The 17,542-nt window shown below is 47.8% G+C and overlaps 1 protein-coding gene across 1 annotated transcript in view; it reads left to right on the top strand.

Annotated features, from left to right (window-relative positions):
- The first annotated feature begins 202 nt into the window (after nucleotides 1-202).
- Nucleotides 203-17,542, top strand: part of RASSF1 (Ras association domain family member 1) — a 60,298-nt gene continuing 42,958 nt past the window's right edge. The window contains exon 1 of the mRNA XM_073591644.1: nucleotides 203-539. Coding sequence (XP_073447745.1) covers nucleotides 218-539 — 322 coding nt within the window. The 5' untranslated portion in view covers nucleotides 203-217. The remainder of the gene's footprint in view (nucleotides 540-17,542) is intronic.

Below are 17,542 nucleotides of genomic sequence, written 5' to 3' on the forward strand. Positions count from 1 at the left end.
TGACGGAAGATGAGAGGGAGGAAGGAAGCCAAAATCTGAAAAAAAAAAAAAAGAAGGAGGGAGAGAGGCAGAGAGGGGGGTGAGGACATTCAGTTGCAGCACGAGAGAGGAAAGAGCGGCACAGAGGAGGCTGCGGAGGACAAGAGTTCAGAGGTCAGCGATACCCCCCCCCCCCGCCGCCGCCGCCGTGGCCACATCGCCCCCCCCTGCCCCTGGGATGTGGTCACAAGTCTCTACCTATGAAATGATCGAACTGAAAACTTTGGATCCCTGCGACGGACTGGACCTGACCCACAGCCCTAAAGTGGGTCACCGGCTGGAGAGGACCAACGCGGTGCGGATCCCCCCCGGCAGAGCCCCCGCTATCCTGCAGAGGAGTCTACGGAGGAGAGGGGGCGCCGGGCAGGGGGACAGCCTCCCAGCGGGGAAGGTGGGCGAGGGGCACTACTTCCAGCCCACCTCCCACACGCAGTACACCTGGTGCGACCTGTGCGGAGAATTCATCTGGGGCATCTACCGCAAGAGCCTGCGCTGCACCTGTGAGTACCACCACCGGGCACTTCATGTAGAAACTTACGTGGTTTTTTTTTTGTCATTTTGGATAAAGTAAGGTGAAGTTCACACGTGTCTGGCTGCAGTTTGCAGTTCGGAGTCCGGTGCGGTCTTGTTCACCCGGTTCAGGTGCAAATTTTTTACTTGAATTTGCACCTGACCCAGACCCAAAATCGCACGGGACCATTTTCAAAATCGGACCTACAGCTGCTCTGGACATGTGTGAACCGGCTCCATTGAAAGCAAGTCCGCTTCACATGTTATGCGAATCGGATGCGGTAAAAAGCTCATCCGATTCGCATATATGTGAACCGAGCGCCTAAGGAAGGCTTATAACTCCTGTCAGTTTTCATTTTAGCATCTGTGTCCCCTTGGGGGGATTTTCCGTCACTTCCTGTCCCATAGCCAAAACAGGAAATGGGAGGAAATCCCTCTAAAGTGAGTTGTCCCCAGAACTAGTGTCCCCCCCCCCCCCATTGGAAGATTCCCCCTCTATTCCTGTTCTGGTGGCAACCCCAAACTTAAGATTTGTCTTTCACTTCTCCATAATGATGGTCACCGGGGCAATTAGGCTCCATTCACATTTTGGCGATTCTGGATTGCGGGGCGGAATCGGCACAATTCCGCCCGCGATCCGGAATCACAGGGATTTGCGGGGACGCCGGTGCGATCCCCGTCGCTTCCAATGACACCCTGATGAATCAACGCACAAACAGAATCGCGGGACGCAGTGGCAGCTGGTGGAATTTTTTTGGGGGGCGGCGGCAAACAGTATGCCACAACCCATCCCCCCCCCCCCTTGGGTTGGTAGCACTTACCCCATCACCGATGGCTTCCCCTGCTCGGCGGCCTCCCGTTCTCCTGCTCTCCACGGGTCAATCGGTAGTCTTCTCTTTTCAGACAATCGGAAAATGGGTCTCACACCCGCTTCTGATTGGCCGGATTGAGGATCAGTGTTTCAACAGCGAATGTTCATTTGCTGTTGTAACACACCTGGGTGGGCTCCGTTCGCATTCTCTGCGTCCTGATCCCACCCGATTTTGAAGCCTATTAGAGCCTCTGGCTCTAATCAGGTGCTTAAAAAAACCCTCGCCGCTTTAATTCATGCTCCCGGTGTCCTGAAAGGGGCCGGGCACATGAATAGGGGACGGCTGCGGCGGATGTGGATAGATTCATGCCATGCATGAATCTATCCATTGCACATAGGGGTGTGGCCTGGAGAGAGGGGGCGGCGCCCGGGGCGCCTCTAATGGGCGGGACACCTGTCGCCCAAAAGAAGTACACAGGGGTCCCGCGATTCTGTTTGTGTGATTTTACCGTGATTGTTGCGATCGGGGTGCCATTGGAAGTAACGGGCGTCCCCGCGATTTGCCGTGATTCAGGATCACAGGCGGAATCGTGGCGATTGTGTCCGCGATTCGGAACACCAAGATGTGAACGGAGCCTTAGAGAGGGCGAATCTCCTTAACGGGAGAGACCGACAGCAATAAAACCCTGACAGGGGGTTCCATTCCTCCCCACTCTATCCGATACTAAAATAAAGTGTTTGCCTTTAATTGTACTTTAAGATACAACAATCACATTGTACAGCCAATTAAAGTGTATCTAACGCCAACAGTTTTACTTTCTGTTTGAAGTAGTGATAAGGAAGGCTCAAAGACGCGTCAGGTTTAGATTGCTGTCTGTGTCCCGGGGAGAGATCCGCCCTCTGGGTTCGTCCTGGTGACCACTGTCAGTGATAGGAAACCCAAAAGTTCTGAGTTGTCACCTTAACAGGAATAGAAAGGAGAATCTTCCAATAAGGCCAGAGATGAGGGGAGTCCTCTCCCATTCGAGGAATTTCCTTTCACTTCCTGTTGTGTTTCTAGAACAGGAAGTACAGGAAAGTCTACAAAAGTGATAGAGAAAGCAAAACTTTTCCTTACAAGTTTTTGATTTTAAATTGTTCTTGGGGCAGATATCGAAGACACAAAGCTCTGCCTAGTAACCAATCAGCTTTTAACTTCAGCTTGTTCAGTTAGGCTTCGTTCACACTCCTGTGGCTTATCATGCGACTTTGGACACATAAAGTCGCATGACAAGTCTCAGCCCGTTGATTTCAAATGCACCAGTTCCAATCTGTGCGCCTCAAAGTCACAGCAATGTCGAAAGTGCTCCTGCGCTACTTTGATGTGACTTTCTTGCGACTTGAATGTCAGAGTCTCATTAGAAAGTCGCACTCGGAGTCGCACTAGTGTGAACGGAGCCTTGAGCTTTGGCAATAAGGCTCCTTTCACAATTGTGGAACTTGGGATCTGACTTGTGAGACCATAAGTCGCCGGACATGTGAATTTAAATGCATTTCTATGAGAGCCGTTCCTACTGACACTACAGAAGTTGCTGCAGCTTGCACGACTTTGATGCGACTTTTGCTGCGACTTTGGTCCAGAGAATGTAAAGTCAGATCAAAGTGCTTTTGATCTGCTTTTGATTTTAAACATTCCTTATCCAGAAAGGATTAACTTCATCACATCGCTATGAGCTCTTGACTTGGAAACAATGTAATCAATTCTGCGATTTGGGATTGCAGTGATTTCTGCCCTCGATCCCAAATCACTGCGAAATGTGCAATGCGCTTTTGGGTGCCGTTATTCTTTAATGGCACCCCAACAGGCAATGAGATTCTGCCGCAATGGGGTCGCTGAAAAACGCAAGATTTAAAAACGCACCACACTTGTCGCCCAAAAAGGAGCAGGAGCTTGTTTTCGGAAGGAACAGATACGCATGGGGGAACTCATGAAATGAATGCGACACGTGAAAATCGCATGCAAATCGCTCATCCAAAATCACTACGCAAAAGTGTGAATGTGGCCTGAAGGAGTGGGGTGAAGAAGCGATAGCCTTGCATTTAAGGGCCCGGTCACACTAGGAGCTGCATGCGAATCGCAACAGGAGTGCTGTACTGTTCCTGTTTGCTTCACATGCAGTTCTGTGTAGTGCGATTTCAGCCCCATTCGTTTTGAACAGGCTGAAATCGCACTGCACCAAAAGTAGTGCATGCACTACTTTTTTTAAATGTGTGGCAACCGCATCGCATGGTACCTTTGTACTATGCGATCCAGTGCAGGCAAATTCAATGCGTTTGAGACGTGCGTTTGGGGTATCGTTAACTTGAACCGACCCCTGTGGCAGATAGCGAGGGCATTGCAATCGAAATGCGGTGCAGGAAGCTGAGCGGGAACGCGGCTCTCTCACACTGGATTTTAGTGTGAACGAGCCCTAAATGCAGGGCTGGAGGGTGAAAGGAAGAAGCAACACAAAGAGCCAATCAGTTCATGTCCTGACAAGAGGCATGCTGATAGGAGGAGTGGATAGAGTGACAAAGAGATGAGCTCATCACTTGTGCTGCTTCTCCTTTCACTGTCCAATCACAGGCTGGGGGCACGTCCAGGACAAGCTGGCCTCATAGGACGTGGGTTGAATGATGCTGGCCATCAGACTGAGGACATCTAGTGGCAGAAAATAAGTACTGCAGGGGAATTCTCTTTTACTAAATTTTGATGCAAATGCTGTTTTTTTATTTTATCTTTTAATGAGCTATTCATTTTTATCTTGTCATTTTTGCTTTAAGTTTTGGGGATACTTCCATCCTCCGTAGGGCAACTTAATGCGCAATCCATTGATGAGGTTGTTGAAAGTGGTGATTGGCCGATTAACGTTCGCCCATTGTACTGTGTGTGATGAATCTCTATAACATTCTGTATGTCAGTCAGCTGAATACCACGAGCGGAACATGCATGTGTGTCAGGTGACCAGCAGAGGGCAACCAGGGGCTTCACTATATCTGAGTACAATTTCCAACCAATCATATGCGGTATGGTGTCAGGTGACCGCAGGGTACCCAACCCAGATCAGTTTATACATTGTTTCTTTTCAATCTGAAAAAGAACATTTAACCACTTGCCGACTGAAATACGCATACACAGTGTCTCACAAAAGTCAGTACACCCCTCACATTTCTGTAAATCTTTTCTTCTATCTTTTCATGTGACAACACTGAAGAAATGACACTTGTCTACAATGTAAAGTAGTGAGTGTACAGCTTGTATAACAGTGTAAATTTGCCGTCCCCTCAAAATAACTCAACACACAGCCATTAATGTCTAAACCGCTGGCAACAAAAGTGAGTACACCCCTAAGTGAAAATGTCCAAATTGGGCCCAAAGTGTCCATATTTTGTGTGGCCTCCATTATTTTCCAGCACTGCCTTAACCCTCTTGGGCATGGAGGTCACCAGAGCTTCACAGGTTGTCACTGGAGTCCTCTTCCCCTCCTCCATGATGACATCACAGAGCTGGTGGATGTTAGAGACCTTGCGCTCCTCCACCTTCCATTTGAGGATGTCCCACAGATGATCAATAGGGTTTAGGTCTGGAGACATGATTGGCCAGTCCATCACCTTTACCCTCAGCTTCTTTAGCAAGGCAGTGGTCATCTTGGAGGTGTGTTTGGGGTGGTTATCATGTTGGAATACTGCCCTGCGGTCCAGTCTCTGAAGGGAGGGGATCATGCTCTGCTTCAGTATGTCACAGTACATGTTGGCATTCATGGTTCTCTCAATGATCTGTAGCCCCCCAGTGCCGGCAGCACTCATGCAGCCCCAGACCATGACACTCCCACCACCATGCATGACTGTAGACAAGACACACTTGTCTTTGTACTCCTCACCTGGTTGCCCCCACACACGCTTGTCACCATCTGAACCAAATACGTTTATCTTGGTCTCATCAGACCACAGGACATGGTTCCAGTAATCCATGTCCTTAGTCTGCTTGTCTTCAGCAAACTGTTTGCGGGCTTTCTTGTGCATCATCTTTAGAAGAGGCTTCCTTCTGGGACGACAGCCATGCAGACCAATTTGATGCAGTGTGCGGCGTATGGTCTGAGCACTGACAGGCTGACCCCCCACCCCTTCCAATGCTGGCAGCACTCATACGTCTATTTCCCAAAGACAACCTCTGGATATGACGCTGAGCACGTGCACTCAACTTCTTTGGTCAACCATGGCGAGGCTTGTTCTGAGCGGAACCTGTCCTGTTATACCGCTGTATGGTCTTGGCCACCGTGCTGCAGCTCAGTTTCAGGGTCTTGGCAATCTTCTTATAGCCTAGGCCATCTTTATGTAGAGCAACAATTCTTTTTTTCAGATCCTCAGGGAGTTCTTTGTCATGAGGTGCGATATGTTGAACTTCCAGTGACCAGTATGAGAGAGTGAGAGCGATAACACCAAATTTAACACACCTGCTCCCCATTCATTCACACCTGAGACCTTGTAACACTAACGAGTCACATGACACCGGGGAGGGAAAATGGCTAATTGGACCCAATTTGGACATTTTCACTTAGGGGTGTGCTCACTTTTGTTGCCAGCGGTTTAGACATTAATGGCTGTGTGTTGAGTTATTTTGAGGGGACAGCAAATTTACACTGTTATACAAGCTGTACACTCACTACTTTACATTGTAGCAAAGTGTCATTTCTTCAGTTTCTGTGACACTTGTTTCTTCGGTGCAGCAAAGAGACAGTCCCAATCCACCCCCCTTCCCCATCTCTACAGGGCGGGATCACACTTGATCCGTTCAGTTCTGTGCACTCACCTTCCTCCCTGTGCAGCTGTCACAGTGTGCCGGCCGGTGTTGGAGAGAGGCCGCCGGGTGCAGGTATATCTCCAGAGGATGGCCGGGGAGGTGTCTGTCCCCTGCAGGTACTTCTCTCCCACCTTCTTCTGCACATCCTAGTGCAGGAGGTGAGCGGCAGCCACGGTCTGTGTTAGTCCGGGCGACAGTCGCCGCTTAACTCCTGCTGTGCTGCCTGGTCATCAACAGGCCGCTCTTCTTAGGACATGCAGCCTGGAGGCCCACTGGGCAAATGCCCAGTGTGCCCTATGGCCAGTCCGGGCCTGTTTGCAATTGGTCAGCTAAAACCCCAATATTGTTTTTTTCAGCCGGCGGCTGGCTTTCCTGTGAAAGCTTTCCGAGTGGCTCATGAGCCGCTGGAATGCTTTCAGAAGTGGCAGGAGGGGACGTCCACCCCTCTCACCACTGTTTCTTGAGCTTACTGTTTCTGGAGAAACAATCTGACGGTGCAGCAGCTGGTTACAGAGGTGATGGAAGACTAGATTGTCTTTGATCGCCTCTATGGCCTTGGAAGTAATCTTTTTTTTTTTTTTTTTTTTTTTTTAAAGCAAGATTTTTTTTTTTTTTTATCTTTTGCTTTTAAACTGGTTGCAAAGCCTAAACATTTTTGACCTTAAAGTGGAGTTCCACCCAAAAATGGAATTTCCGCTCATATTTTAAATTTTAGACCAGTATTTTTTTGCTAGAAAATTACTTATAACCCCCCAAACAACTTGCCATTCCACAGATCCCCACCTCACTTATCTGAATTGCAGGGTTCTTCTCCCCACAGCCGCATCATCCATTCACAGGGAATGGAGAGATGTGCTCAATGATTATGCCCTGATTATCCATGCAGCCCCATCAGTGCAGCATATCAGTGCCCATCAGTGCAACATATCAGTGCCCATCAGTGCCGCCTATCAGTGCCACCTTATTAGTGCAGTCTCATCAGTGCCCATCAGTGTAGCCTCATCAGTGCCCATCAGTGCAGCCTCATCAGTGCCCATCAATGCAGCCCATCAGTGCAGCCTCATCAGTACCCATCAGTGCAGCCTGATCAGAGAAACCTCATCAGTGCCCATCAATGCAGCCCATCAGTGCAGCCTCATCATTGTCCATCACTGCAGCCTCATCAGTGCCTATCAGCGCAGCTTCACCAGTGCCCATCAGTGTAGCCTCATCAGTGCCCATCAGTGCAGCCTCATCAGTGCCCATCAATGCAGGCTATCAGTGCCAATCAGTGCAGCCTCACCAGTGCCCATCAATGCAGCCTATCAGTGCCAATCAGTGCAGCCTCACCAGTGCCCATAAATGCAGCCCATCATTGCAGCCTCATCAGTACCCATCAGTGCAGCCTGATCAGTGCCCATCAGTGCAGCCTCATCAGTGCCCATTAGTGCAGCCCCATCAGCGCAGGCTCATCAGTGACCGTCAGTGCAGCCTGATCAGTGCCAATCAGTGCAGCCCCATTAGTGCCTATTAATGCAGCCCCTCAGTGCAGCCTCATCAGTGCCCATCAGTGCAGCCTCATCAGTGCTCATCAGTGCATCAGTGAAGAAAAAAGGTTACTTATTTTCTTTATAACAGAAATGTAGAAGAATGTTTTTGGGGTTTTTTTTCAAAATTTTCAGTCTTTTTCTGTTTGTTTAGTTACATAGTTAGTCAGGTTGAAAAAAAGACACAAGTCCATCTAGTTCAACCATAAAAAAACAAAACAAAAAACAAACAAACAAATAAACACAGTTGATCCAGAGGAAGAGGAAAAACCCCAGAAAATCAGGATCCAATTTGCTACAGTAGGGGAAAAAATTCCTTCCTGATCCCAGAGAGGCAATCGGATTTTCCCTGGATCAACTTTACCTATAAATGTCAGTACCAAGTTATATTCTGTACATTTAGGAATGAATTCAGACCTTTCTTAAAGCAATCTACTGAGCCGACCAGAACCACCTCTGGAAGGAGTTTAGCAAAAAATAAAAACCCCAGTGGTGATTAAATACCAACAAAAGAAAGCTCTATCTGTCTCAAAAAAGAAAAAATGATAAAAATATCATATGGGTACAGTGTTGCATGACTGAATAATTGTCCTTCAAAGTTACATAGTTACATAGTAGGTGAGGTTGAAAAAAGACACAAGTCCATCAAGTCCAACCTATGTGTGTGATTATATGTCAGTATTACATTGTATATTCCTGTATGTTGTGGTCGTTCAAGTGGTTATCTAATCGTTTTTTTAAACTATCAATGCTCCCCGCTGAGACCACCGCCTGTGGAAGGGAATTCCACATCCTTGCCGCTCTTACAGTAAAGAACCCTCTACGTAGTTTAAGGTTAAACCTCTTTTCTTCTAATTTTAATGAGTGGCCACGAGTCTTGTTAAACCCTCTTCCACAAAAAAGTTTTCTCCCTATTGTGGGGTCACCAGTCCGGTATTTGTAAATTGAAATCATATCCCCTCTCAAGCGTCTCTTCTCCAGAGAGAATAAGTTCAGAGCTCACAACCTTTCCTCATAACTAATATCCTCCAGACCCTTTATTAGCTTTGTTGCCCTTCTTTGTACTCGCTCCATTTCCAGTACATCCTTCCTGAGGACTGGTGCCCAGAACTGGACAGCATACTCCAGGTGCGGCCGGACCAGAGTCTTGTAGAGCGGGAGAATTATCATTTTATCTCTGGAGTTGATCCCCTAAAGTGTGAGAGCGCTGAAAGCTGAAAATTGCCCTGGGCAGGAAAAAGGGTAAAAGTGCCTGGCATTGATGTGGTTGAACCAAATGGATGAGAGAAAATGGATGGATAAGACCTAAATGTGGAGAAAAATATAAAGGACATGAAATACAAAAAAGGAAATCATACAATGATTACTGTCATTCAAGTAGAAACCCCTACAATGACCAGAATAAAATATTTTACTTCTAAAAAAAAGTAACCATGGAAAATAATTAGGCTGCAGAGAGGAAGCGTCATTGTATGATTGGTCAAGGTCAGAGATATTTCCAGGGACGCATTTTTTTTAAATGACCGTTGGCAGCCATGGGGGGAGGGGGGGTGCAAAGGCCAATAAGATTTAACTGCAAAGCAATTACAGATTCTGATTGGCTGTCAGGATTTAGCGCAGATGACACATGGCTTTGTTAAATTGAAGACGACATGCGGTCGTGTGACTCTCAGTGGGAAGATGTGATCAGCACATTATAAACACGTGTCTATAATAACATGACAAGAAAATAAACTCACCAGACTCTAATAAGTTGCACAATCCAGCGCGATACATCCGCTCCCAACACCCATCAATCTTTCACAGCTGTGAAGATAAAATATAAAAAAAAATATGACATGTCACATGTCTATAAATCATCAGTCAGTGTTTATTTATCACCCCATCTCAGTGCTGTGGATCTCCTGCAGCCTCTTTCAGCCACTTCCTGTCTATGTGCACTCACTCCATCTTTAGCTGCACATCATTGCTCCGAACTGACGTCCTGATGGTGACAATGGTGGACCATGGCTGAGCAATGTGTCCGTCCACCATAGGGAGAGAGGAACAGAGCGTTGTCACCCTATAAACACAAAGCACTGTTATACAGGGACCAGGACCCGGCCTTCTCTGGCACTACTGATGACAATGATGAAGCACCATTCATTCTTCTGACACCAAAAGTGGGGCACTATTCCTCCCACTGACACCAATGATGGGGCACTATTCCTCCCACTGACACCAATGATGGGGCACTATTCCTCCCACTGACACCAATGATGGGGCACTATTCCTCCCACTGACACCAATGATGGGGCACTATTCCTCCCACTGACACCAATGATGGGGCACTATTCCTCCCACTGACACCAATGATGGGGCACTATTCCTCCCACTGACACCAATGATGGGGCACTATTCCTCCCACTGACACCGATGATGGGGTATTATTCCTCCCACTGACACCAATGATAGGGTATTATTCCTCCCACTGACACCAATGATGGGGCACTATTCCTCCCACTGACACCAATGATGGGGTACTATTCCTTCCACTGACACCAATGATGGGGTACTATTCCTCCCACTGACACCAACAATGGGGCACTATTCCTCCCACTGACACCAATGATGGGGTATTATTCCCCCCACTGACACCAACCTTTGGGCACTATTCCTCCCACTGACACCAATGATGGGGCACTATTCCTCCCACTGACACCAATGATGGGGTATTATTCCCCCCACTGACACCAATGATGGGACACTATTCCTCCTCTTTCTGACTGCAGGTACTTTTTTTTACTTCCACTAACCACCAAGCCAAAGTCATTTTATACTTCCACTGACCTTAGTCTGGCCCCCGATAAAGTCTGAAGGAAAGTAAACTGGCCCTTTGTTTAGAAAGTTTTTGGAAACCCCTGATATAAGGGATAGAAAACGAACTTTTCAGGTGAGATGCTGCCACCTAACGGCTGATATAGGTATTACACGTATCAAAGCTGCAGAAAATAATAATGTGTGTTCAGTCAGTTCACATATTAAATTATTATTATGTTGTTTGCATGAAAGTAATATTTTAATGTATACGGGGAAAAAAATCTATATTTATATAATAAGTAAACAATCATTAGAAATCATTCTTGGGTATATTATACTGGGACCTCCTTCACCTCTCATGTAATGGAGGAAATTCCAGTCCTGCGGACTATTGACTATTGAGCGGTTGGTTGCATCACCTTACATTTGTAGACATAATATTTTGTTCATGTTTATATTTAGGAACATGGTGTATGCCTGAATTTTTTTTATTTTGATGAATTCTTAGTTTCTACAAGTCCACTGCCCCATATATTCATTACTACACGTCATATGCATATTTGTAAATACTTTCTATAGGGGTATTATCCACTTCAATGCCGGGCACTCCCCCCCCCCCCCCTCCCCCGCTTCCTGCTCAGGCCAATTTTCAGCGCTGTCACACTTTGAATGACAATTGCGCGGTCATGCAACACCGTACCCCCGTGACATTTTTATCATTCTTTTTAGACAGAGTTTTTGTTTGTTTTTCATTTTTTGATAAACAAATGAGAAATCCCCCCAAAATTTTGAAAAAAATAGTTTTTCTTTTTCAGTTTCTGTTATAAAATTTTGTAAATAAGTAATGTTTCTCCTTCACCGATGTGCGCTCAGGAGGCGGCACTGACAGGCACTGATAGGCTGCACTGATGAGGTGGCACTGATATGCAGCACTGATGGACACTGATAGGTGGCACTGATGGACACTTATAGGCAGCACTGATGAGGTGGCACTAATGGGCACTGATGAGGTGGCACTGATGAGAAGGCACTGATATGCAGCACTGATGGACACTGATAGGTGGCACTGATGAGGTGGCACTAATGGGCACTGATGAGGTGGCACTGATGAGAAGGCACTGATATGCAGCACTGATGGACACTGATAGGTGGCACTGATGAGGTGGCACTAATGGGCACTGATAGGTGGCACTGATGGGCACTTATAGGTGGCACTGATAGGCAGCACTGATGGACACTGATAGGTGGCACTTATAGGCAGCACTGATGGGCACTGATAGGCTGCACTGATGAGGTGGCACTGATATGCAGCACTGATGGACACTGATAAGTGGCACTGATGGACACTTATAGGCAGCACTGATGAGGTGGCACTAATGGGCACTGATGAGGTGGCACTGATGAGGAGGCACTGATATGCAGCACTGATGGACACTGATAGGTGGCACTGATGAGGTGGCACTAATGGGCACTGATAGGTGGCACTGATGGGCACTTATAGGTGGCACTTATAGGCAGCACTGATGGGCACTGATAGGTGGCACTGATGGGCACTTATAGGTAGCAATGATAGGCACTAATGGGCAGCACTGATGGGCACTGATAGACAGCACTAATGGACGATCACTGATGAGGATGCACTGATGGGCATTGACAGGTCTCATAATAGGCATGTGCAAGGGGTGTGCCAGGTGTGCCTGGGTACACCCTAATCACTATGTGCATTGCCGATTCCCTCTACTTTACGGGCTTACCCCCTCCTTATTGGGGCCCCCTTGCCCTGCAGTGTTGCTGGCTTCCCTCCTCTCCCCCCCCCCCCCTCGGATATCTGCGGGGGATATTTCAGGACGGAGAGTGGGGGAAAGGGCTAGTAAATAGTTCTTTTTCTAAGTGAACACACTCGCTCACTGTGTCCATTCATAACTGAAGCATAGTAAAAATTGTGTTTGCTATGCCTCAGTTTGTGAATGAACAGGAAAACACTCAGCGCAGAGCACTTTCCATTCATTCACCACCACATGCATCTGCAGAGAAAGGCACATGAGTTTGAGCTTTGGAATGCACACCCCTATGGGCATCATTGATGGGCACTGATTGACAGCACTGATGGACACTGAAGGGCAGCGCTGATAGGGCTGCACTGATAATCAGGGCACTGATTATCCGTGCAGATGTACCCACTGAGGAATGCTGCTTATTGGCTGTTAGCGTATGGAGAGGAATGCCGATAACCGAGGAACACGGCACACCGCTCATTGCTGCGTTGTGCGCCCCCCCCCCCCCCCTTGTCCAGTCCCCGTGTGTAGGCTCCAGTGGGCGGAGTGAAATGCATTGGGGGCGTGGCCTGGTGGGGTCCAGGCTGAGGCTGCCATTCACTATCATTCAGCAGGTCTTGACTTGATGTGCGGCTCCCGGGACACTCAGTCACTAGTCTCTACCATTGCCAGGAGCATAGATGAGCGCCCTTTCCCGACCAGCACCCGCAGCGATCGTCACAGGACTTCATTTCACTTCTGAGCGGCTCACACTCATATTCTTGGTTCACTCTTAGCTAGACCCACGCAGATTTCTTCCATGTTCTCCCAGTCGGTGATGTGTCAGTACTTCAGAGACAGGGCTTAGGATAGTCATTGTCTTCTTACACTTCAAATAACTGGAAAAAAAAACATCCTCTGTACTGCACTTATCTAAAGTAAAATTGCGTTGGATTCAACTTCTGCGTTTTATTGAAGAGTTAAGCTGCCTGTGGATGATGGCAAGTGAGCAGGTGACCATATTGTCCTGACAGGCTGAGTGTAAGGACATGCTGTATGTCAATGCATAAAGCAGCATTAGAAGTAGAACAATTGTATAGAACTTCATAGCAATTATAACTGACCCAACATGTATAGAATTACAAACTACACACAGAACTTTTAATTTTTTTTATTAATTAATTTACAAGTATAAAACAATTACCATCAAGCTGATCTCCTTTATATATATATATATATAAATCAATAAAAGAACTAAGAGTTCTTTCACACAGTCAACCTAGCCACAGTTTTACCCCCCCCCCCCCTGGCCACCCACCCGAATACCAATACAGCCTAAGAGCACACTCTACACATGTCACGGCCACGCCATTCCTAACTCAGGCTGCAGAGTTTGACTGGCGGCACCCACCTGTCAAACTCACCCTATGAGCTCAGTGGGGCCGCTCTGCAACTGCCAGCAAACGCTTGACGCACAATTGCAGCGCGATCCTACAATGTAAAATTGCCGTTCGCCAATTTAAGCCCCCGCCCCCCCTCAAAAAAAAAAACAGGCATCAGGAGGTGGCAATAGTGTCCTCTGAACGCCTGTCAGCCCCTGCCACAACGGATCGCTTTCCAGAGAGCGGTAAGCATTATAGCAAATTAGAGCTGCGCGATTCATCCGTAAGAATCGAGATCGCGATTCTTTACCCCCTCCCTCGCGATCTTAACAAAGCATTTTCCAGATTCTATGCAGAGAGTTCTCTGCTCAAGCCGACAGCTGTTAAAACAAACAACAACAAAAAAAAGGCAGTCTGCCAAGTTTCACAACATTCCTCAGCCGCTGAGCTAACTATAAACATTGTAACATTTTGTTCTTTAGATCAAAGGAATGAACTTCGGTCTGTAAACGAGGGAGGTTTAATCACTTAAAGACAGGGGCGTTGCTAGGTGGCAAAAAGACCAGGGGCTTCAGCCCGAAGTCCAAGGCCGGACCCGGGGGGGGGGGGGGGTGTGTTGTACACGTGATGCAGGCTTTTTTTTTTGGCTGGGCCGTGACTTACCTGACCTACATACACTGACGGTAGTGAACACTGACCTTTACATTCACTGACCTACCTACACTGACCGTAGTGACCTACCTACACTGACATTTACCTACACTGACATTTACATACACTGACCTACCTACACTGACCGTAGTGACCTACCTACACTGACATTTACATACACTGACATTTACATACACTGACCTACCTACACTGACACTTACATACACTGACGTACCTACACTGACCGTAGTGACCTACCTACACTGACCTACCTACACTGACCTACCTACACTGACCTACCTACACTGACCGTAGTGACCTACCTACACTGACCTACCTACACTGACATTTACCTACACTGACCAGCCTGACCCACATACACTGTCTGACCTACCTCAGCTCAGCCGTGGTGTGCGGTGTCACAGCAGCCAGGCAGTCAGAGGACGAGGAGGAGCCGAGGAGGAAAGGAGAGCGGGCCGCCCGAGCGCTGAGCGGGGATCTTACAGTGGCGCGGCGGCCGCATTGAAATTCCCGCCTTCTGGAGCCTGCAGCGCCTATGATGGATGTCACACGTCCCGCGGTCCGAGCATTGGACCAGGGGGACGTCCATCATAGGCGTTGCAGGCTCCAGAAGGCGGGACCTGCTACGGCACTCGGCCAAACTCGGCCAAATTCGCCGGCGCTCGGGATCAGATCGGTCCCGGCGCTCGCCGCTCGGGGCTTGTAATGAAGAGCTGCATGCCTGAGGCTCGGGGCTTTTCGGGGGCACATTCGGGGCTTCAGCCACGGCTAGCCACCCCCTCCCGACGCCCCTGCTTAAAGACTAAACCTTTTTCTGACACTTGTTGGTTTCAAGCTAAAATCATTATTTTATTTTTTTTGCTAGAAAATGAATTAGAACCCCCAAACAATATATATATATATATATTTTTTTTAGCAGAGACCCTAGCGAATAAAATGGTGGTTGTTGCAATATTTTATGTCACCCTGTATTTGCACAGCGGTCCTTCAAATGCAATTTTTTTTTGAACAAAATACACTTTAATGAATTAAAAAAAAAAAAACGAAACATTACTGTTAGCTCAATTTTTTTGTATAATCTGAAAGATGATGTTACGCCACGAGAATCGTGATCTTTATTCTAAGCAAAAAAAATCGTGATTCTCATTTTTCCCAGATTCGTGCAGCTCCACAGCAAATGTGAAAGAGACCTTTGGGACCCATTCAGACTTTGCCTTTACGCCGCATTGAATTTACACGCAAATTTTCTCGCATTGCATTGCAGCAGTTCATTCAGGTAAAAAAAATGATGTGCGCCCTTTTTGGTAACACAATGCATGTTTGTTTGTTATGGTGCATTGTGCCATGTGTTGGAGGTGCATTGCCTTAATGCATTCAAAATAAATGGTAGTGTAACACACGGATGTGCGTTAACCACTTGCCGACTGCGCTATCGCCGAATGATGGCTACAGCGCGGCCGGCCAGTTCTGGGAGGGCGTCACGTGACGTCCTCCTGTGATTGCATCCACGCTCTGTGATCACTTTGATCTCAGTACACACCTGATCACCGATCGAGGTAAAGAGCCAATCAGCGGCTCTTTACCACGTGATCAGCTGTATCCAATCACAGCTGATCACAGTGTGAACACAAGCCAGTTATCGGCACTCCTTTCCTCACACTGACAGCGGGGGGAGAGGGGAGGAGGAGAGCTGATTACCACCTTCAGGCCGGGTTCACACCACTGAGAATTGGATGTGGCTTTCCTCCGCATCCAGTTCACACAGCAGGAGATTGCGACCGGCTCTCTATGGAGCTCTCTATGGAGCCGGTTAACACATCTCCGCAGCGGCTCCAGAGCGATTTGCACAGGAGTCCTGTGCGTCTTTTGGTCCATTTCAGGTCCGAATTCAGCCAAAAATTTGGGCTGAAATCGGACCTGAAATGGTGAACCCGGACGCCACGGACTCCTGCTGTGAGCCTCTGCATGCTCATATGTGAACCCGGCTTTAAAGAGACATCTTCACTGATAATCAGGGCACTTATTATCAGTGCAGTCCCAACAGTGGCCACTGCTGCCAATCAGTGCGTACTCATCAGTGTCACCAATCAGTGCCCAGCAGTGTCGCCTATCAGTGCTGCCTATCAGTGCCACCTATCAGTGCCCATCAGTGCTGCCTACCAGTGACCATCAGTGCTACCTATCAGTGCCCATCAGTGCCGCATCATCAGTGCCCATCAGTGTCACCTATCAGTGCTTCCTATCAGTGCCCATCAGTGCTGCCTACCAGTGCCCATCAGTGCTGCCTACCAGTGACCATCAGTGCTACCTATCAGTGCCCATCAGTGCCGCATCATCAGTGCCCATCAGTGTCACCTATCAGTGCTTCCTATCAGTGCCCATCAGTGCTGCCTACCAGTGCCCATCAGTGCTACCTATCAGTGCCGATCAGTGCCGCATCATCAGTGTCCATCAGTGTCACCTATCAGTGCTGCCTACTAGTGCCCATCAGTGCCCAGCAGTGTTGCCTATCAGTGCCGCATCATCAGTGCCCATCAGAGTCGCCTATCAGTGCTACCTATCAGTGCCCATGGGTGCTGCTTACCAGTGCCCAGCAGTGCTGCCTGTCAGTGCTGCCTATCAGTGCCGCCCATCAGTGCCCACCATTGCCACTTCTCAGTGTCCATTACTGCCACCTATTAGTGCAGCCTTATCAGTTCCTCCTCATAAGTGCCCACAATTGCCGCCTCATCAGTTCCCATCAGTACAGCCTATCAGTGCCCAGAAGTGTCGCCTATCAGTGCCATCAGTGCTACCTATTAGTGCCCATCAGTGCTACCTATCAGTGCCCATCAGTGTCACCTATCAGAGCTGCCTATCAGTGCCCATCAGTGCTGCCTACCAATGCCCAGCAGTGTCGCCAATCAGTGCCCATCAGTGCTGCCTATGACTGTCAATTAGTGCCACCTATCAGTGCAGCCTCATTAGTGGCTCCTCATAAGTGCCCACAATTGCCGCCTCATCAGTGCCCATCAGTGCCAGAGAAAAATTACCTATTTGCAAAATGTTATAACAAACTATGAAAAAAGATTCTTTGTTTTTATTTTTCAAAATGTTTGGTATTTTTTCTTTTTTTTTTAGCAAAAAATAAAAAACTCTAGTGGTGATTAAATACCACCAAAAGAAAGCTCTATTTGTGTGAAGAAAATGACTAAAATGTCATATGAGTACAGTGTAGCATGACCGCGCAA

Source organism: Aquarana catesbeiana, linkage group LG07 (genome assembly GCF_042186555.1).
Source record: "Aquarana catesbeiana isolate 2022-GZ linkage group LG07, ASM4218655v1, whole genome shotgun sequence".
Lineage (NCBI taxonomy): Eukaryota > Metazoa > Chordata > Amphibia > Anura > Ranidae > Aquarana > Aquarana catesbeiana.